The 19,564-nt window shown below is 36.3% G+C and overlaps 1 protein-coding gene across 8 annotated transcripts in view; it reads right to left on the bottom strand.

The window, feature by feature from the left end:
• The window catches only part of LOC150081336 (uncharacterized), a 290,310-nt gene that overhangs the window by 55,602 nt on the left and 215,144 nt on the right, over nt 1–19,564 (bottom strand). For all 8 annotated transcript variants that reach the window (XM_090379683.1, XM_090379684.1, XM_090379685.1 and 5 more), the window contains 2 exons: nt 13,318–13,482; nt 9,445–9,548 (listed from right to left, as the gene is read on the bottom strand). In XM_090379683.1, the coding sequence (XP_090235809.1) occupies nt 9,445–9,548; nt 13,318–13,482 (269 nt within the window). The remainder of the gene's footprint in view (nt 1–9,444; nt 9,549–13,317; nt 13,483–19,564) is intronic.

Raw genomic sequence — 19,564 nt, 5'->3', positions numbered from 1 at the left:
GTTCTAATTATGTTTGTTTGTTGTTTGGTTTTTTTTAGGAGCATTAGCAACTAAGGCCATATTGCTCCGGGGATATGCGGTGGTCATTCCCTGACCTTTCCGCATTCCCCATATTTGGTGTTCACACCAATGCTTTTGTACACCAATGCTAGGAGTTTGGTAAATAAATTTGATGAATTTGAGGTATTGCTCAAAACATCAAAGGCAGATATTGTTGGGATATCAGAGACGTGGTGTCACACAGATATAAGTAATGCGGAACTGGAATTTGGGGAATACAATGTGTATAGAAAGGATAGACAGGACAGGAGGGGAGGAGGGGTTATGCTATTAATTAAGAAACACATAAAGTCCAAGGAAGTGAAGCCAGTCGACATCGATGGACAGGGCAGTGCCGAATCAGTTTGGTGTGACATAAGCATAGGGAAATCAAAATTGAGAGTAGGAGTGTGCTATAGGCCTAATGACTCTGATGAGTATAATAAGATATTGTACAGGGAAATAGAGTGGGCCAGTAAATCAGAGAGTCTTATAATGGGGGATTTTAATTTCCCAGATATTGACTGGAATTTGTGGGTTGGTCACTCGCACACTAGCAAGGCTTTTGTGGATTTATTGGATGATTGTTTTCTACACCAGCATGTTCGTGAGGCAACAAGAGGGAGCAATACTCTTGATCTGATTATCAGTAGTGACTCTTCATGCATTAAGAACCTGCAGATAAATGAACCACTAGGTGGCAGTGATCACAGTGTGTTGAAGTGGGATTTACTCAAGGAGGTAACTACCATCAGAGGTAAAGGGAAGGGTTTTTGTTTTCGTAAAGGCGACTATGATGGTCTGAGACAGTATTTAAATTCTATACAGTGGGACCAACTGATGATGTTACCAACAGCAAACTCAAAATGGGAAGCATTCAAGGAACTAATCTTGGAGGCTACCAGGCTTTACATACCAACTAAGAAATATTGTTCAAGGTTTAGGCCTAAATGGTTGTCAGATGAACTAATGAGACATGTGGCAGAGAAGAAAAATGCATGGGATACATATAAATTAATGGGTGACATGGAAGCCTATGATAGATATAAGTTGGTCTGTAACCAAGTCACAAAGGAGATTAGGCAGGCAAAGGCAGACTACGAAAAATCCTTGGCAAAGGATGCAAAGAAAAACAGAAAAGAGTTCTTTACATACTTGAACTCGAGAAGGAAAGGGATGAATCAGATTGGTCCACTGGATATTGATGGTTCAACAGTTGAGGATCCTGCTCAGGTGGCTAACAATCTAAACGAGTATTTTGCATCTACATTCACGCATGAGGAGTTATTCAGGAAGGAGAATGATGTAGGTAAAGTAAACATTGGCAGTGAGCTGGATGATTTTGTAATAACTGAGAGGAAAGTGGAGGAGAGATTGTTGAGGATAAACATAAAAAAGGCACCTGGGGTGGATGGGATCTATCCAGTTATATTAAAGGAGGCAGCAAAGGAAGTATGCAAACCCCTAGCCATAATTATGAGAGCTTCTTTGAACTCAGGGGAGGTACCCATAGACTGGAGATGTGCAAATGTAACCCCAATTCACAAAGGAGGATCAAAGGCTGACACAAGTAATTATAGACCTGTTAGTTTAACTTCTGTTCCAGGTAAATTAATGGAGGCACTGGTAAAAGAAGCACTGCAGGATCATCTAGACAAGAATTCAGTTATAGCTCAGATGCAGCATGGTTTTGTTAAGGGCAGGTCTTGCCTGACCAATTTGATTGGATACTATGCTGTAGTCACAAAAGAACTGGATGCAGGGAATAACTTTGATATTATATATTTGGATCTTAGAAAGGCTTTTGATACTGTTGCACATGGAAGACTGCTGCACAAATTGGAGCAGTGTGGCATTGGAGGCAAATTGCTGCTATGGATAAGGGGATGGTTGAGTGGCAGAAGACAGAGAGTGGTAATCAATGGACACTGCTCAACGTGGACTAATGTTATTAGTGGAGTTCCTCAAGGTTCAGTGTTGGGTCCGTTGTTGTTTTGGTGTTTATGAATGATATTGATGATGGGATATCAAGTTTAATGTCCAAGTTTGCAGATGATACAAAGGTTGGCAGGGTCGTCAAGGACACTACTGACGCTATGCTGCTGCAACAGGATCTGGAAAGGTTGAACAGATGGGCTGAGAGGTGGCAAATGAAGTTTAACATTGACAAATGTAAAGTACTGCATATGGGAAACAGTAACCCCAGAGCAACGTATCAACTCTGCGGTACCACACTGACAGTGGTGGAGAATGAAAAGGACCTGGGGGTAATTGTGCAGGGAGATATGAAGTTCTCTGAGCAGTGCAGACGAGCTGCAAGAGTAGCTCATGGTGTCTTGTCAATGATATACAGGAATTTTTCTAGCAGGGATAAGGAGGTGATTATTCCCTTGTATAAGGCAATGGTTAGGCCACATCTTGAGTACTGTATACAGGTCTGGAGGCCTCATTTCAAGAAGGATGTAGAGCTGCTGGAATGGGTACAGAGAAGGGCAACAAGATTAGTAAATGGAACAAAGGGTTGCTCTTACGAAGAAAGGCTTAAGTTTTGCAAATTACAGAGTCTGGAGACTAGGCACCGGCGAGGTGATCTGATAGAGGTGTATAAGGCCTTGAATGGTTTGAGCATGCTCAATGCCAATGGGATTCTTCATCTTTCTCAGAATAATCACCTCAGAGGGCATAAATTCAAATTGAGGAAGGACGGATGTCGGATAGATGTGCGGAAATTTGCCTTTGGCCAGCGGGTGGTTGGTTGGTGGAACCGACTTCCATCACTTGTTGTTGAAGTTGATAGCCTAAACAAATTTAAAGCTCAACTGGACAGGTATTTCGAACGAACGGAGGGGTGAAATGGGAGAGGGTTTTTTTTTTTTTTTTTTTTTTGGGCTGATGCTGAATAAGCTTGCTTTCTTGCATCGTATGCCTCTACTAATGCTAATGCTAATGCTAACTAAGGCCATATTGCTCCGGGGATATGCGGTGGTCATTCCCTGACCTTTCCGCATTCCCCATATTTGGTGTTCACAGGCTCGAACCCCGGTCTAATCAAGAAGCGTGTGCTACGCACTGCTGCTCCTGCCCACCTGGGTTCTAAGTATGGACAGGCGGTGCGACATTAGGGGTGACCATATCTCCTACTGAGGACCACCTCTTCCCTTTGTTCCATCTTTGGCAGTGGTGCATCTGGATTATGGCAGCCAGTGATACGTTGCCATTTTCCCCTCTGTACCGTTTTGTTTCCGTCGTTGTGTCGGTGTTGTTTCCTTCATCATTTCTATACCTCATGAGGTCCCTTTGTTATGCTTTTCCCATATCCAGGCCACTCCTATGAGAAGCTACAGGTGAAAACCTGACTGGTCCTTAAGTTTTGCACACCAGTGTACAAACAATACTAAATCTATTGGAAAGATATCCCTCCTTCACTGATAGCAGTATTTCTAATTTTTCTGGCTATTTAAATTTAGAATAATGTTATTTATAGAGAAGCTTGGCACAACAATGATAAACTAATCATATGTCAGTGCAGTAATATGCAGCAATACACTATTACAGTTGGTACAGAGGAAACCACACAGAATGACTCTGTAACCCTATACTCACAAGTGAACCTATATTCCCACAGAAAATTTGAAAACAAATTTTCTTTCCATTTTCTTGGTCTACCTGAGGTCTCTAGATCTACCTGATTAGATTCTTTCAAGGATATCACGGCAGGCTTACTGAAATCAGCTATGAAAAAAGGCAGATTTATTCTTGTTCACTCTCTCAGCCACTATCTCATTTCTTCAGTGCTCAGTATTGAAGGAATTTCACATAACCTGAGAAGGCTGGGAGTATGCACAGAATACTACACATTTAAAATAAATTACCTGATCAAGTCATATCCCACTCATTTTATTTGATATAGTGACTGTTCTAAAATTGTTTTCCACCTCAACTATTCTGGTAACATCTGGCAATTTTGTTAGACAAACTGAAGTTTGTACATCGACATTATTACTGTAACATCTCATATTGTGAAATCCTTCACAAGTTGCCCTCCTTATATTTCAAATAAGTAACACTTCCCCATTAGAGAAAACTACTGTTACTTATTTTCAGTTGAGTACCACCACTCAGACAGCATTTAAAGTATAAGGGGGTAACTCGTGAATAACTTCACAATATGAGATGTTACAATAATGAGGCCAACGTACAAACTTCAGTTTCTCTAAAAAAATTCAACTATATAGTGATAATGCAAATGTCCTAATAATAGCTTGAACTTTACACAGTTTAAGGCTTTCTTCCCAAAAATATTATTTTTAAAAAGTAAAAAATGGGTGACCCCTGAGTTGAACATGAACGACGGTCTCTGCTAAAGAGAAGGCATTGAAATAAAATAAAACGGATTGTTAAAATGGTTTAGCAGTTCTCACACATACAGGTGGGAATCAGCACAGTGCAGGGAAAAAAAAAAATCGTGCATGTACCCTGTACGCACGAAAGATGTTTTATAGGTAAACATCTTTGACAACACCTATTAATTTTCGAACAGATAGAACCGAAATCACAAACGATGTAATTTATGCTCAGGCCCGCTGGTTACTCTAGCGAATCAACATTTGGAAGAGGGTAGACCCATAGCCTAATTACTGATTTGCTTGTATCCATCAAGTTATTCTGTCATGCTTTGATGCAAATTACACATGCAGCACTACGAATTCTGCAACAAACAACAGTATCCACGCATAATACTCCATCACAACTATGACTTGGCTCAGGATCTCAACAAGTACAAGTGTGAGATGGTAACGCTGCACATTCCATTTCACAATGAGGAAACAGAGATACTGTCAGAGATGAAATATGTCAAGATCTACGACGACATTGTAGAGCTCATACTAGATCATAAATTGTATGAATCGGACTTGGACATTCACAAAACGATTGAAATATGTAAGTTGTTGTTGTTGTTTAGTTTTTAGGAGCATTAGCAACTAAGGCCATATTGCTCCGGGATATGCGGTGGTCATTCCCTGACCTTTCCGCATCCTCCGTATTTGGTGGCGACGGGCTCGAACCTCGGTCTAATCAAGAGAAATATGTAAGATGACAGTGGTGACCCTGACGAAGCATGTGGTAATGATCTGCATAGCCTTATAACGCAGCTGTGAGAAGAAGATCCCTTTTGAAACTTTTACACTCATCCAAACAGGAAGACGAATGAGGATCTAAAGCTCACCATGTTCAACCGACTCAGTGCAACTGGAAAGAAACACAAAAACTTGATGACCAATAAGGACTTCTGCAACGTAATGAGAATGGCCAATGACAAGCAAAAGATTCTACTCATACATGTAATTTGGAGTCTTTTATCTCCCAATCACAAATCGATTCAAATATTCTCGACCAGCCCAGCTGGTTGCGGAAAAATATTTATGATTCGCCTCTTGATGGAAATATACATCCACTTCAGTAATACAGAAGGGTACTGTAACAGTAAGGCTGCCCTTACTGGAATCCAAGATCACCTCCCGTGACCCTTTGCTTTACTTTAAATTTTGCAAGATATCCATTTCTCCAGTTATCAAAAAGGTTTCTGCCATGGGTGGCAATGGTTAGCCCAAAGCCACCTCAGTGGTATGTCTCGAATCATAAACTTTTTTCTGTAACCAGTTGGTTTATGCCAGCTCTGAGCACATTCAAGATCACTTCCCATGATCTGATGCGCGATCTCCTCTCCCGACTCCATTCCTTTTGCCTTTCTTTTTTTCTGCAACCAGCTGGTTCATGCCAGCTCTGAGCACATCCCAAGATCACCTCCCATGATCTTTTGCTTTACTTTAAATTTTGCAAGATAACCATTTCTCCGGTTACCAAAAGGTTTCTGCCCCAGGGTGGCAATGGTTAGCCCAAAGCCACCTAAGTGGTATGCCCTGAATCTGTTTTTCCACAACTAGCTGGTTTATGACAGATTTGAGCACATCTAAGATCACCTCACATTGTTATGAAACGGAAATGATGCATTTCAATGAAGTTCCTCTTTCCTTAATTATAATAATCACATACTCAATCACGCTAAGATATGTTTACAACTACACATAATATATATTTCTTTGATATCAGAAAAATTATATAAAAAAATGGAGGATCAGTAAAGATCCATATTTATAGTATTAGTAATGGCCACATGGTGCAAGGAAGCCTATGGCTTAGGCTGCACCAGCCAAAAAAAAAAAAAAAACAATAATAATAAAATAAAATAAAATAATAAGAATAAAAATAGAATAATAACAAGAATTAAAAATTAATCATAATTAATCAGAGAAAAGGAAATGGACAACCTATGTGTTTCCCTCCTCAAATAGGTAATTATCCAGTTGATCTTTGAATATCCCCAAAATTTCAGCCTCTACTACCCATGTAGGTAACTTATTCCAGTAATTTATAACTCGCTGGCTAAAAGAAAACTTCCTGCAATCCAGTCTTAACACCCTCTCACCCTCAACTTGAAATTATGACCCCTTGTTCTAGAATCATTTATAACTATGAAAATTTCATCCTCATTCATTTTCTTTTATGCCTCTCAGAGCCTTAAACACCTCAATCAAGTCTCCTCTAAGGTGTCTAGTTTCCAAGCTCTGCAACCCACGTATTCAAAGTCTTTCCTCATATTGACGCCCTTCTGCCGATCTCACCAGGCAAGTTACCCGTCTTTGGACCCTTTCAAGAAGCACAATGTCTTTTTTAAATGTTTTTCTGCTACTAGCTGGTTTATGACAGATTTTAGCACATCTAAGATCACCTCCCATTGTTATGAAACAGAAATGACGTCATTTCCGCATTGCAAAATGGTGGCAAATTGATTTTACTACCACCCAAAATTTAATAGGTGCCGCCAAAGATGTTTACACATCAAAAAATATATAAGGTATCGAGGTGCATTCAATAAGTTATCTACCATGCTATAAATATACCTGATATATAAAAAATTGTAGTTTTATCATACTCTCATAAATGACTATATGTTACCTGCACAGATCCAATACAGTGAAGTACAGAAGAACAGAATATATTTAAAATAGCTAACCCAAGGGAAAACATAGATGTTACAAAATTGGAGTATCAGGTGAGCATCAGATTTTTCAAAAAAGAAAGGAATGAGCCAAAAGTTTTTCATGAATGCATGAAAGCTATATATGACGATGCTGCAGTTTATATGGGGTCAAGAATCCAGAAGGTGACCAACAAAAGTGATAACTCCAAAAATGTCCTAAAAAACTGAAGACTTGTTATGCAGGATAGATATTGAAGTGTCAGCAACTGCCAAAGAATATAAGATTTCTGGTGGGGGGGGGGGGAGGTCAGGTCAGTACTGACCTTCCTACATGAACACTGCCATGTAAAAGGTGAGTTGTTTCTGGGCATCAAGAATACCAACATTCAGAAACGATGCAGAGCTCAAATTTGTGAGGAAAATTTACACAATCACAATGCAGATCCACAAGAATTTCTTTCAAGAACTGTAAATGGTGATGAATCATGGATTCATCACTGAGATCCAGAAATGAAAGAGGAGTCCATGCATTGGAAACACCTTGGATTAACACTTCCCAGGACTCAAGCTTCTAATCCAAAAAGACTATGACTACCATTTTTTTGGAATATGAAAGGAATTCTTTTGGTAGGCTATATGTCACATAAGAAAACAATCACTGGAGACTGCCTATGCTGCTGTGAAAAAATTAAGAGGGAGCAACAAAGAACAGAGAAGAGGAAAGTTGACACGAGATGCCCTGCTTCTTCCATGATGATGCTGCTGCTGCTGGACAGTCCCATAAAACAATTGCTACTCTAAGAGATTTTCCAGGAGTTAATCTATCTACCCCACATTCCAGATCTAACCTCCAGTGAGTTCATCAATTGTAGCTAATGACCATTTCAAAGGAAGTCGTAAGTGGGTTTTCCAGAGACCAGAATGAAGACTTCTTTTTCAAGTATTCCTCTTTGCCCTCAAAATGGAGGTCATATATGGACAAGAGAACACAAGGGGATATATAGCAAGGGAAAAAATAAATAAATAAGGATGTGCTGTTTCTTTATTATCAAGGTAGATAACTCTTTGAGTGACCTTCATAACCATGTCCCATGCAGAATGGAACAAGAACAACTTCCTCTTCTATAATTCCTATGCAGACTGCGCTGCTAGAATTTGATTAGAAGCTTAATCTAATATAATGTATTGGTGGGCTTTGCATGCCATGCCTCTTGTCATAGGAAAGTAATCTGTTATTGGCCTATCTATCATAGAGGATTAATGTTGATTAGCCTGTGGTTGGACTAATCTAGCTGCAACATCAACCAGTTCATTCCCTCTGAATCCAAAGTGACCTGGAATCCAGCAGAAGCAAATGTCATATACATATTCAAAAAGGGAATATAACTTCTGCTAAACTGAGGACAGGACCGGATGAAGACTATAATTTATTGATGATATATGCTGAATGAATTGCTACACACCTTTGATAGTTGTGAGCTTCTGTGTGGTCCAAGGCTAATCCTATAGTGTGCAGCTCTGCTGTGTGTACACTCAAGGGAGAAATATCTGTCCTGATATAGTACTGTCTGAAAGACAGTGACTACCGGATAGCCTGAAGTGGAGCACAGGCCTTGCCTACATTCTTCAAACGGTAGTTTTGTAATGGTAAATTAGAATTCCAGAGTAAAAGTTGCTGCCCTTAATAACTGGGCAGGAGCAGAGCAACCAAATCACACAAAACCATAATTTTATTATCTTGAAAGCTATGCTTCTGAATAAGCCAAACAATATTTCTTGGCTGCGCTTAACTACATATTGTGTTTACATGACAAAACAGTACAAAGAATTTCAGTCTGGAACCAAAATAGGCATCTTAGATGAAGAGGAACATCAAGTTTATGAACTTTCAGATGTCACAAAAATGTGGAAACTGGCACCTTAATTTAATACAATACAATGCAATAGATAAATTATAATTTTTAAACCTAGGTAATCATATAAATATATAACAAATAATGTATAGAATTGATTCTATTCTCATTTCAATCTTTATCTATAATATAAATTTAACATCCACACTTACACCCTTTTTTCCTACTTCTTAAATAGACTGTGAATGGTGGCGACATTCAGTTCTCATGATGGTAGGACTACATTGTATTGGGGGGGGAGGACCTTAAACAAAAGCACATATTCAGTACTGCTAGCAGGTATGTTGTACCTGATTTTCTGTTAACTTTCTATTATTTGGGTAACATGCAAAAATTACTGCTACCCACAGTGATGGCTCCTCTTCCATTACAGATTACTTTACTTCCAGATATGGGGTTTTTAATAAACTTCTGATGTACAATGAAAATAAGAATATTGAAGTAACTTACCTCCGGCTATATGGTGAAGGACTCCCACGTTTTCTAGGAGGAGACACCGACCTTGAACCAGAGGATCCTGATGATGAAGTTGATGATGTTCTTGAACGACCATCCTAAAATAAATTTAAAATAATGACCAATTATAAAAAGAAATAAAATTACAATTCACAATCCAATTTATATCTCAAAAGGACTGCTAAAAAGAATATGGAGGAAATACTATTACATCAACATCATCCAAATCTGTTATACTACTGGGTGTACATGTCACTATGATGGTAAAAATCAGTCCTGGATTATCGGCCTTTCATTCACCATATTTCTCAATGATATCCTATTTCCTGTTAGACCTTTAGCCCTAGACTGAATAAGCCCTCTTCTTCTAATGCTTGCTTGACACCACTGATCTCCCTTCAAGCTCTTGGTCTGCCTCCAGGCCTATTATCATTCATTTTTGCTTCAAACAACTGTTTAGTCAATCTCCCTCCTCCATTCCTTTCCACAACAAGCTCATACCAACACTGACCTTGAACCTTAAGTCTGCCTCACTTAGCTTTGTCTGGATATTTGTTACACCAAGATTTTTCTTATTTCCTCATTTGTAATATAGCCTTCCAAATTACTTTATCTAATTTATATTTCTTAAACCTCTAATTTCTGAAAATTCTGATGATTTTTATTCAATTATTCTACATTTACCACATCTATTAAATGTAAAGCAAAGATTCAAATAACTGGGTTTTTTTTGGCTAATTTAAAAAACTAATTTAAATTATAAATTTAACTAAAAAACAAATTTTAACTAATTTTGTTTTTTGCCTAATTTTTTTTAATTTTTCTCCAAATGAATCTGTTTAACTGGTTTCTTACACTTCCTGGTTTACTTTATTTAATTACTGGCCATTAAATCTACACCCAAAAGTTTCCTTGACTCTCCTAACTTTCATACCTTTTATGTTCATATAATTAATTTTCATATCAAACTCTACAAATCTAGTTTATTCAAAAATTCTTAAAGATCATGCAAGCTACTATTTAACAGCACAATATCAACCTGAGGGGGGGGGGGGGCACAGTTTCAAATTGAGGAAAGATAGTTGTAGAATAGATGTGAAAATTTGCCTTTAGCCAGCGAGTAGTTGATTGGTGGAACAGGCTTCCATGTTTTGTGAAAGCTAATAGCCTAAATAAATTTAAGGCTGAGCTGGACAGGCATTTGGAACGAATGGAGGGGTGAAATGGGAGGGTTTTTTTTTTAGCTTGCTTTCTTGCATCGTATGCCTCTACTAATGCTAATGCTAAATCACAGACAAATAAATTGTAGTTTATATTAATACAAATAATATGTAGGTATACACTTATATTAATTTTCTCTCTCTAATATTTCTTACATTTTTTGAATCTGTCCTTTTATCAAGTTATTGAAAATTTTAAAAAATATCTGGTAGATTTAGCTCATATAACTCAGATTTAACACTGATATAAAGTGTTCTTTGTTTAATGGCTCTGGGGGTTTCCCCATCTCCGTATTACGGATATAGCGAGTAACGGTTATAATGAGGAAATATGTCGGTCCCTTGATGCTTGTTATAACCAAGTTCGACTGTATATGAATCCACTTTTTCGATTACTGCTCCTTCAATGATTATATCCCTTTCTGTAGCATACTTGTTCATCATTACTTTTGTTTTAGCCATATTCATCTTTATTCTCTAATTCAACACTTCCCAAACTTTTTTAGTCACAGAACACTTTTCATCTCGCAACATAATCATGGAAAACTTACAACAAAACACAAGTTTAGTGAGAGCCAAAGAACTGTTGCTAATATTTTATTACATATGGTGCACTGTGCATCAGGAGCATCTTTATTTCCAACACATGTAAAGCAAAGATTCAAATAACTGTCATTATACTTTTGTTTTGGTCTTTTATTAGTTGGTTCCTGTTTTTTCATTTTGGATTTCTGGGGAACAAAAGGCTTCAATTGTTCATCCTCACTTTGAAGTGTGACAATATTGTGTTCGTTTTCATCAAGCAAGTTGCACTACTAGAAGTACTTTGCTTCTCGTTTTAAAGTTGCTTTTTCCAACCACAAATCTATGGTCATATATTTTAGTAATAATATTTTGAAATACTAATAATTATCAAAAAAAATTTATAAGGAAATGAGTTTAGTTATGATATCAGTTCGCTTCATCCTCTCCTTCAACCTGCATATTCCAGGCTAAATTGCATATGAATGGCATATTAGATCACTATATTGCTACTTTCTCATAGGTGTCATTACCTCTACGCATACTTCTCTATGCAAAGCCTGCCAAAATAAAGTGTTCCGCAGGCTATTTGATTATTAGCCTATGCCAGTATATTAACCAAAAAAAATTATGTTAAATATTATAATGATACAAAAGTGGTGTACGCTACAAATATGCAAAATTTGTTTATTTTATTTTTTTTTAATTATTAATTACGATTTTTCACAGAACACTAGTGTTTTGCGGAACACAGTTTGAAAAACGCTGCTCTAATTACTCCTCAATTACGTGAATAGCACTATTACTCATACTAAAGTGCTACTTTTGTTTCAAATATTTTTTCAGTACAGGAAACAAGAATTAATCTGAAAACTAGGTGGGTGTGGCAACAAATTATTGAGTATCTCCATGGTTACCTAAGCCCTGTGATTGAAAGCTTTGTCATTGCAGGAACAGCACCTCTCTGGGGAGTTTCTCATTATGTTTGGCCTTCAACTGCTAGTGATATTTCAGCAAAAAGGAAGCATATTCACTTGCAATGGATTTATCCTGAAGGTAATCAATATCACTGCCTTCTTTATCCCAAAAAGTTTGCACATCTTGGTAGCTGATATGACCTTTTGAAATTTTTTGTGGAAAGATTTTTCACAATGCTACTACTGTAGGGACTGTGATGTGGCATTATCTCTGGATCACAGTAATCAATCCAAGTTTAAACAAAGGGTGAAACTTGGATTGATTACTGTGATGCCATTTTGAAGATAATCAATGAGGTTCAAACATACTGGTCCCAGAACACTACGAGTATCATCCTTTTCCAGCAGATTCTCTGATTGAGAATATGTCCATTATTTGGAAGTTGCTTCATTTCAGGGTCAAAATGACAAATCTAGATGTTATCCGTTTCCACCAGTTGGAACTATAAACCATTCTGGTCATGTTGCACATTTTCAAAAATTGCTCTGATGTTTGAATTCTGCCCACACGCTTTCAGGTAAATGCAACAACAATAGAGGAATAGATCAGGTAGAATGCATGTACAAATGGTTTTGCACATTTTCCACGAAGCCAATATTTACATGCACCCCAAGAAAATTCATTAAAATGTTACAGAGCACAGGCTTCCAAAACAAGTGATTTCTCTACCTTCTTCACAATCTCCTGACAGCAATTGCTGGGTGCTCTATAATACCAAGGCCTTTGTTTCAACATAATGTCTTCACTTGAACTGCCTATAACAGTGAGGCGGATGGAAAATCCTCTCTATATACTGCATTCATCATCTCATGAATTGTTTTAGGTTTATACCTTGAAGAACATGATGATAAATAGTACTCCACTTTGTCCATAGTCACTAAAAGAAGAAACAATTGTAGTCACAGAAACTAAAAAATATTTACAAAAATCTTTACATTTAGAATAAATAGCAAATTTAATACTAATATTCAAATGCTTGATATTAGATAAAGCCAATCTATTTCAGCTACCATTCAAAATTTAGTGCTACAACTGCAAATAAATTCATTTTTTTGAAAATAAAATGCTGGTCTTACTTTTGGCAACAAGGTCTTTAAAGTTGTGTTTTATCAATCACTTTCAATTCACTATAAAAAGCAATACATACCTTTCTGATATTTCTTGACTTTCCTTCCAAAGCTTTCCTTACTGGTGATTCATCTTCAGAAGTACTATCTGATTCATCAGCTCCATGGGAACGATAATGTCGTTTTTTCTGTACAGAATTCTTTTTTGGTACAATTGATAATGGGGACTCCCTTTGTGGGGAACTCTATAAAAAGAAAAGAAATATTTTATGACAACCATTAATAAGCCCAACCACTCACACAAAAACAGCTTAAAACTGCTTAAATCACACAGCAAATAACAAAGTTACTCAGGCGCATCACAAGTGCTGACCTATTCAGATGATAAGTAACATCTTCAGGTTGGGGCAAGATTTTTATGGATATCCACCAATGCAGTGAAGGCCATGAAACATTAGTATATCATATGTAAACTGCATATACCCTATGACATTTGCATGTTTGCTGGATGAAAAACCAGAGTTTTGGGGAGGGATGCAACTCTTGTTGCCAAGGCTGAATATATAGAGAGAAAGACCCTCCAAAAAATCTCACACTGAGATAGCATTTGTTTTTTTGTAATTGGGTACCCAGTTTTCTCTCTCACTGCAGGTGATGGTAGATGACTCTGTTTTCTAACTTCTCCGCTAATGCTGGTGTTCCCCAAGGTTCAGTTCTTTCCCTCACTCTTTTCCTCTTGTATATTAATGACCTTCTTCCATTGATCAGAAATTCTATCCATAGTTTTGCTGATGATAGCACATTACATTCCACCTTCCAGTTTGAGAAACCTTGCCTTGCTCAAAAGCTTAAACTTCTCAAATATTAACTACCAATTCCTTAAATGCTGATCTTCAGATAATTCTCCAGTGAGGCAAAGACAACTTAGCTGATTTCAATCCTTCTAAAACTCAGTCTTGTCTTATATCTCGCAAAAAGGATTCTTCTGCTCCTATGGATGACACTCCAGTTTCTAAGGCAAAAACTCATATCTCTATTGAGGATTACCCTGACTTCTAATCTCTCTTGGCATAAGCACATTACAAATATTGCTTCCTCTGCGTCTAAAAAATTGGGTTTTCTCTTTCGCTCTCGGCGTTACTTTTCTTCCAAATAGCTGTTCACCCTGTACAAATCGCAAATTCGACCTACCATGGAATATGGTTCCCACATCTGAGGCGGTGCCTCCAAAACCTCTCTCAGGCATCTAGATTCCATTCAAAAGAGGACAGTTAGATTAATTAATGACATCTCTAACAGAGTCTCTCCATTCTCTGTCTCATAGACGTTCTGGTTCTGCTGCATGCTTTTTCTATAGATACTTCCATGGGTGCTGTTCTTCTGAATTGGCTTCTATAATTCCTGCTCTCTCTTTCAAAGCAGTCTGAACATGTGCCACAACCATTCAACATCCTTTTACTGTCCAACTTCAAACTCACAGAACCAAGTTTTCTTCTTCCTCATTTATTCATTCAACTGCCGTTTTCTGGAACAACCTTCCTTCATATGTATTTCCTGAACATTACAACCTACAGAAGTTCAAGTCTAATGTAAACAAATATCTTCTTTCATCTTCTCAACCTCCAACTTATGCACGGTACTAAGTACAGTAGGTTCTAATACCTCTTGTGTTTGAGGTTTTCATTAAAAAAAAAAAAAATCTGAATATAAAACAATTTTGATAACATATATTTGGATTTCAAGAAAGTTTTTGATACTATTGCACATTAAAGAATGCTCTCCAAATTGGTGCAAGCAGTATGGCATTAACTGCAAGTTACTGCTATGGATAAAGGGATGGTTGAGCAGGAAAAGAGAGTGCTTTTCAATGAGCACTTCACAAACTAATGTTATTAGCAAAGTCCCCTAGAGCAGTACTGAGCCCATCATTGTTTTCTGTATTTATTAATGATACTGATGAAGGCATCAGACCTATATGAAGATTGGCAAAGTGGTCAATGACAATAATCAGGGTATGCTACTGCAACAAGATATAGAAAAGTTCGGCAGGTGGGCTGAGAGATGTGGCAAATGAAGTTCGCTTGTGGATTTCCGAAAGGCTTTGTTTTTTCAGACTTGGGTTTATCCTTTTTTGGGAAAGTTGTTCAGACATTGTTCAATGTCCATTTCTTCCTCATCAAAGGGTTCCAAGTCCGAGCTTTTTGTCACTTCTTTTACTTCTGTGTCTATTTGTTTTTGCAACTGGGGAATTGATTTTAACAAACAAACTTAGTAAATAATGCAAGAGTTATAAAGGACTATGATGGTGGTGTAGTCATTTCTGTTTGTATTCTGATGGTACACTTTCCAGAAAATTCTAGGTATAAAGAGGGCTTGCCATTATTTACTGGTTGGACACATTTGCTGGCCTCCTTAATAGGGAATGTTCAGCTCCACTTTCTGTTTCTAAATTTCTGCCTCTTCCTTCTACTGCTGACAATTTATAAAAACAGGCTTCAAAGCTGAGCATTCATTGCTCTTATGGTCTTTGGCACATCAAACTCAGGCAGTAGAGCCATAACAGGCTGTTTGTATGTAGCTATACTTTGGGCACTTAAACACCTTGGAGGATTTGGATTATAAATTGTTACTGTGCAGTTTAAGGAGTCTGCCTTGATGGCACTTGGAAGCTGGTATTGAACGCAAGGATGAGAGCTCAGGTAGGAATAAGATTCCCATTCTTACGCTTTAGTATTCACTTTACAGCTGTCACACCTAAATTTTTTTTTTTTTTTTTTTTTAAGCTTGGTGCAGATCTCTTCCTCAAGGATATGAAAAATATCCCATTCTGCTATTAGACCACGTGATGAATTAAGTGTTTTATGTGGGGGAGGTAAAAGTGATATATATTATCACTTTTACCTCTGATATATATATATTATCAGATAGGATATATATCTTCCCTGATATATATTATCACATTACCCTTGTCAAAATGGCTTTGAAGATCTCCACTAATATATCTCCAGAATGTAATTTTTTCCAAGATTTTGGGACCCTTTAAATTTTTTTTGGATGAAAAAGGGGTACCATTTTCCTAACTGTCTGTTCTTCAGTAGAACGGATGATGAGGGATAGTGGTATTACAAGGGCCAGCAGAACATGGTAAGCCTGGTAAGTAGGGCATAGGGGTGCCAACGTCTGGAGGAGCCGAAATTCATAATTTTTATTATAATACTATTTCATTAAAGTAGCTCAGTTAAAGTCAGTAAATAACGAATTTAATTTCAATATAGAAACAAACTAGTATTGAATTGTATAGCGAAACAGCACCCTATATCTATTCACAACTTCGACGTGTACATAAATCGTAACATATGTTGATATGTTATGCTCTGCACTACACCAACACTGATGACCACACATGCAAACTATATGGGCCCTAAATGTTGACCGTAACTGTTTCTGTGTTTTTCAATTTGTGTGGTGTTGACAAAGTGAATTCTTTTGTTTTGGTAAGTACCCCCTTTTATTAAATAATAATAATAATCTTTTAAATTATTTTGGTTACTATTGATGCTATCCTGTAGTTAAAATTTATTTATGTACACAACACAAAAGTCACCAAGGGATCAGATAGAGAATACAAAATGTGGAAAACCGTTTGTCTATCTGTTGTTTTATTATGGGTAATAAAGTGAAATAAACTCAAAAATCAATTTTTTTATGTTTGCTAAATTACTTCTTTCGCACTCAAAATTACGAACTTAGTCAATTGTAAACATATCAACACGTGATTTCTCCAAATGGTCAAATCCCATTATAACGAATTCAAAGGGACCAGGAAATTTTTTTTGTAATACTGAAATTTTATTATTTCGATATTAGAAATAAAACTGTTTATTAAAATTAATAAAAATTAGTTTATTTCAAATCAGTACATTGATTATTATACTTAAAATCTCTCCATCTTTCAGAATTGTCAATAAAGTAGGTGCAAAATTTTTTTACTGGTTTCTTGCACCCTGATTTAAGATCCATATAGGTTTTCTAATGAACTGAAAAACATTTTAACTGATATTTTATTGCATCAATATTCAGTTCGTTATAAAAAATTAAGAGAAGAGCAAATTCTGCCATAAAAATATTCGTTATAGTGAAAATCCCATTCTAGTTTTTTCGTTTCATTGAGATTCATTTAATATTATTTCTTAATGGATTTATGCTGGGACTGAAAAAAATTTCGTTATACAGGAATACCTCTCATAGCACGGTTTCAAACATATGTATTTTGATATGTATGTATGTATTATAATGCCAGCACGTAGTCCAATGCATTATGGATTCAAGGCCATGCTGACTGTTGTCGCAACTTCCATTATATACGGACTCTGCTAGCATTCATACATTAGTAAACAGTCTAGATCCCAAGCAGTGAGGTTGTTCACAGTGCATAAGCTGTACAAATATTTTTCGCTGTGTATTTTTATTACAGATTTTTTTAAAAACCATTACACCTTTATACGCAAATATGAGTGGAAAGAAGAAATGTAATGGTGCTGAGAGTTCTTCTAGATCCAAACATCGAATGAGGTATGAAAGTAAGGCAGGCGTTGCAAAATGACATTCGATGTTATAAAGAGATGTATGCAGATAAAAAGAAGAAAAGAAGTGCAAACTAAGCTGATAAGTTATTTTTCAAAATAAAAATACAGTACATACTTCACTTATATTCTTTTGGTATGCACATACTGATAAAAAATCTTTTGTACTGTACTTACTAATATTTTTCATTTTTATCATTTTAATTTCTTTTTTTTTTTGCAAGAACTTCATGTGCATCAATTTATAGTAAACAAACACTCATATATTTCTGCAACTCGACCCATATAATCAAATTGTCAGAATGCATTGCATTAAAATACTTACTAATAATACCTCGATCAGCGCGGTTTCGCTTAGCGCAGTATTTTTTTGGCACGAATTAACCACGCTATGCGAGGTATTCCTGTACTGAATTTTTCATTATATTGCTATTCGTTACAACAGGATTTCACTGTATCAGATATCTAAAGCAACAATACTAGATAGAAACCTAGTTTTGTTAGAACAATGGCTTTTACTTCAAAATATCTAGAAATAAAATGCATATCTAGGTACATATCATAAAAACAGATGGTACATATATGGGGAGGTTCTTTACATTGTTTAGTTAGATAATTCAAATAAATTATTCAGTATTAAATCAAAGTTAATTCATTTTATGTATTTATATATTAATGAAATTTGATTCCAGATTTTATTTTTTAATTCACATTCATTTTAATGTAATGGAAGAATCAGAATGAAAAAAGAAACTGTGAATCAAGAAAGAAACTCTCAGGTGCACAAAATAGAAAAAGGAAGGCTACAAAAGAAACTCTGAAAATGGGCTGGAGCACTTGATCATTACATCATAAAATCGAAATCTGCAAATGAAAATCCTCAGCCTTTAGAAACAGTTCCTGATCAAGATGAAAAAGTTTCTGTCACTTAACCAAACACCTGTGACTAAAGTGATTTTCTGCCTAACAATGACTTTTCGACCACTCAAACGTGTGAAAATCTATCTTGTACTTCAGGAACAAATCCATGTCTCTCTGATAAAGTTTTCTCAACCTTCATATCGGAAAAAATTCAAATCATCAGTGGTTCTGGTAAAAAAAAATAAAAATAAAAAAAAAAAAGTCAATCAAAAAAATGAATTCTTGTCAGAAACAACAATCAGCTTGGAAGAACAATTTGAACTGTCTTTTAATTTGGACACATTTGTGAAGGAACAGCCGCAATCAATTCAATTAGAAGATCCTGCAAAGTAGCCAAAACTTATCAATCAATTATGCATTATTTTAACAGAATCAGGACCTGTCCAAAGGAAGATATTTTGTATCTTAGAAATTCAACTGGATGTAAGTTTAATAATGCATATTAAAACTGAAAAATGGATAATTTTGTTTCTGTTGCAAATTATTTTCAAAAACAGATTTATGCAATTTGGGCAGTAGTTTTGTGTTGGCCAGTTACAATATTTGGAAAAATCTATCCAATGCTCTTCACACGCATGAAACAAGCATTGGTCACATGAAACATTTGAAACAATGGTGCAACTTTAGAAAGAATCTTACAAATAAAACCACAATTGATGCACAAAATGTTCGTCATGTTTCATGTTCAGACGTACAGTATTAATTGAAGAGCACTTCCTGGGTTTATTCCAATATCGATTCAACTGGCAAAGGTTTATATAGCTCTAGTGTAAACAAATTACGTGCATGGAATCTGGATATTGGCGACATAAGAGTACGATAA

The sequence above is a fragment of the Mastigoproctus giganteus genome, chromosome 8, assembly GCF_048544385.1.
Source record: "Mastigoproctus giganteus isolate SK-2022 chromosome 8, ASM4854438v1, whole genome shotgun sequence".
NCBI classification, from domain to species: domain Eukaryota; kingdom Metazoa; phylum Arthropoda; class Arachnida; order Uropygi; family Thelyphonidae; genus Mastigoproctus; species Mastigoproctus giganteus.
The sequence above is the reverse complement of the archived record's forward strand: the minus strand, read 5'-3'. Positions and strand labels throughout refer to the sequence as shown.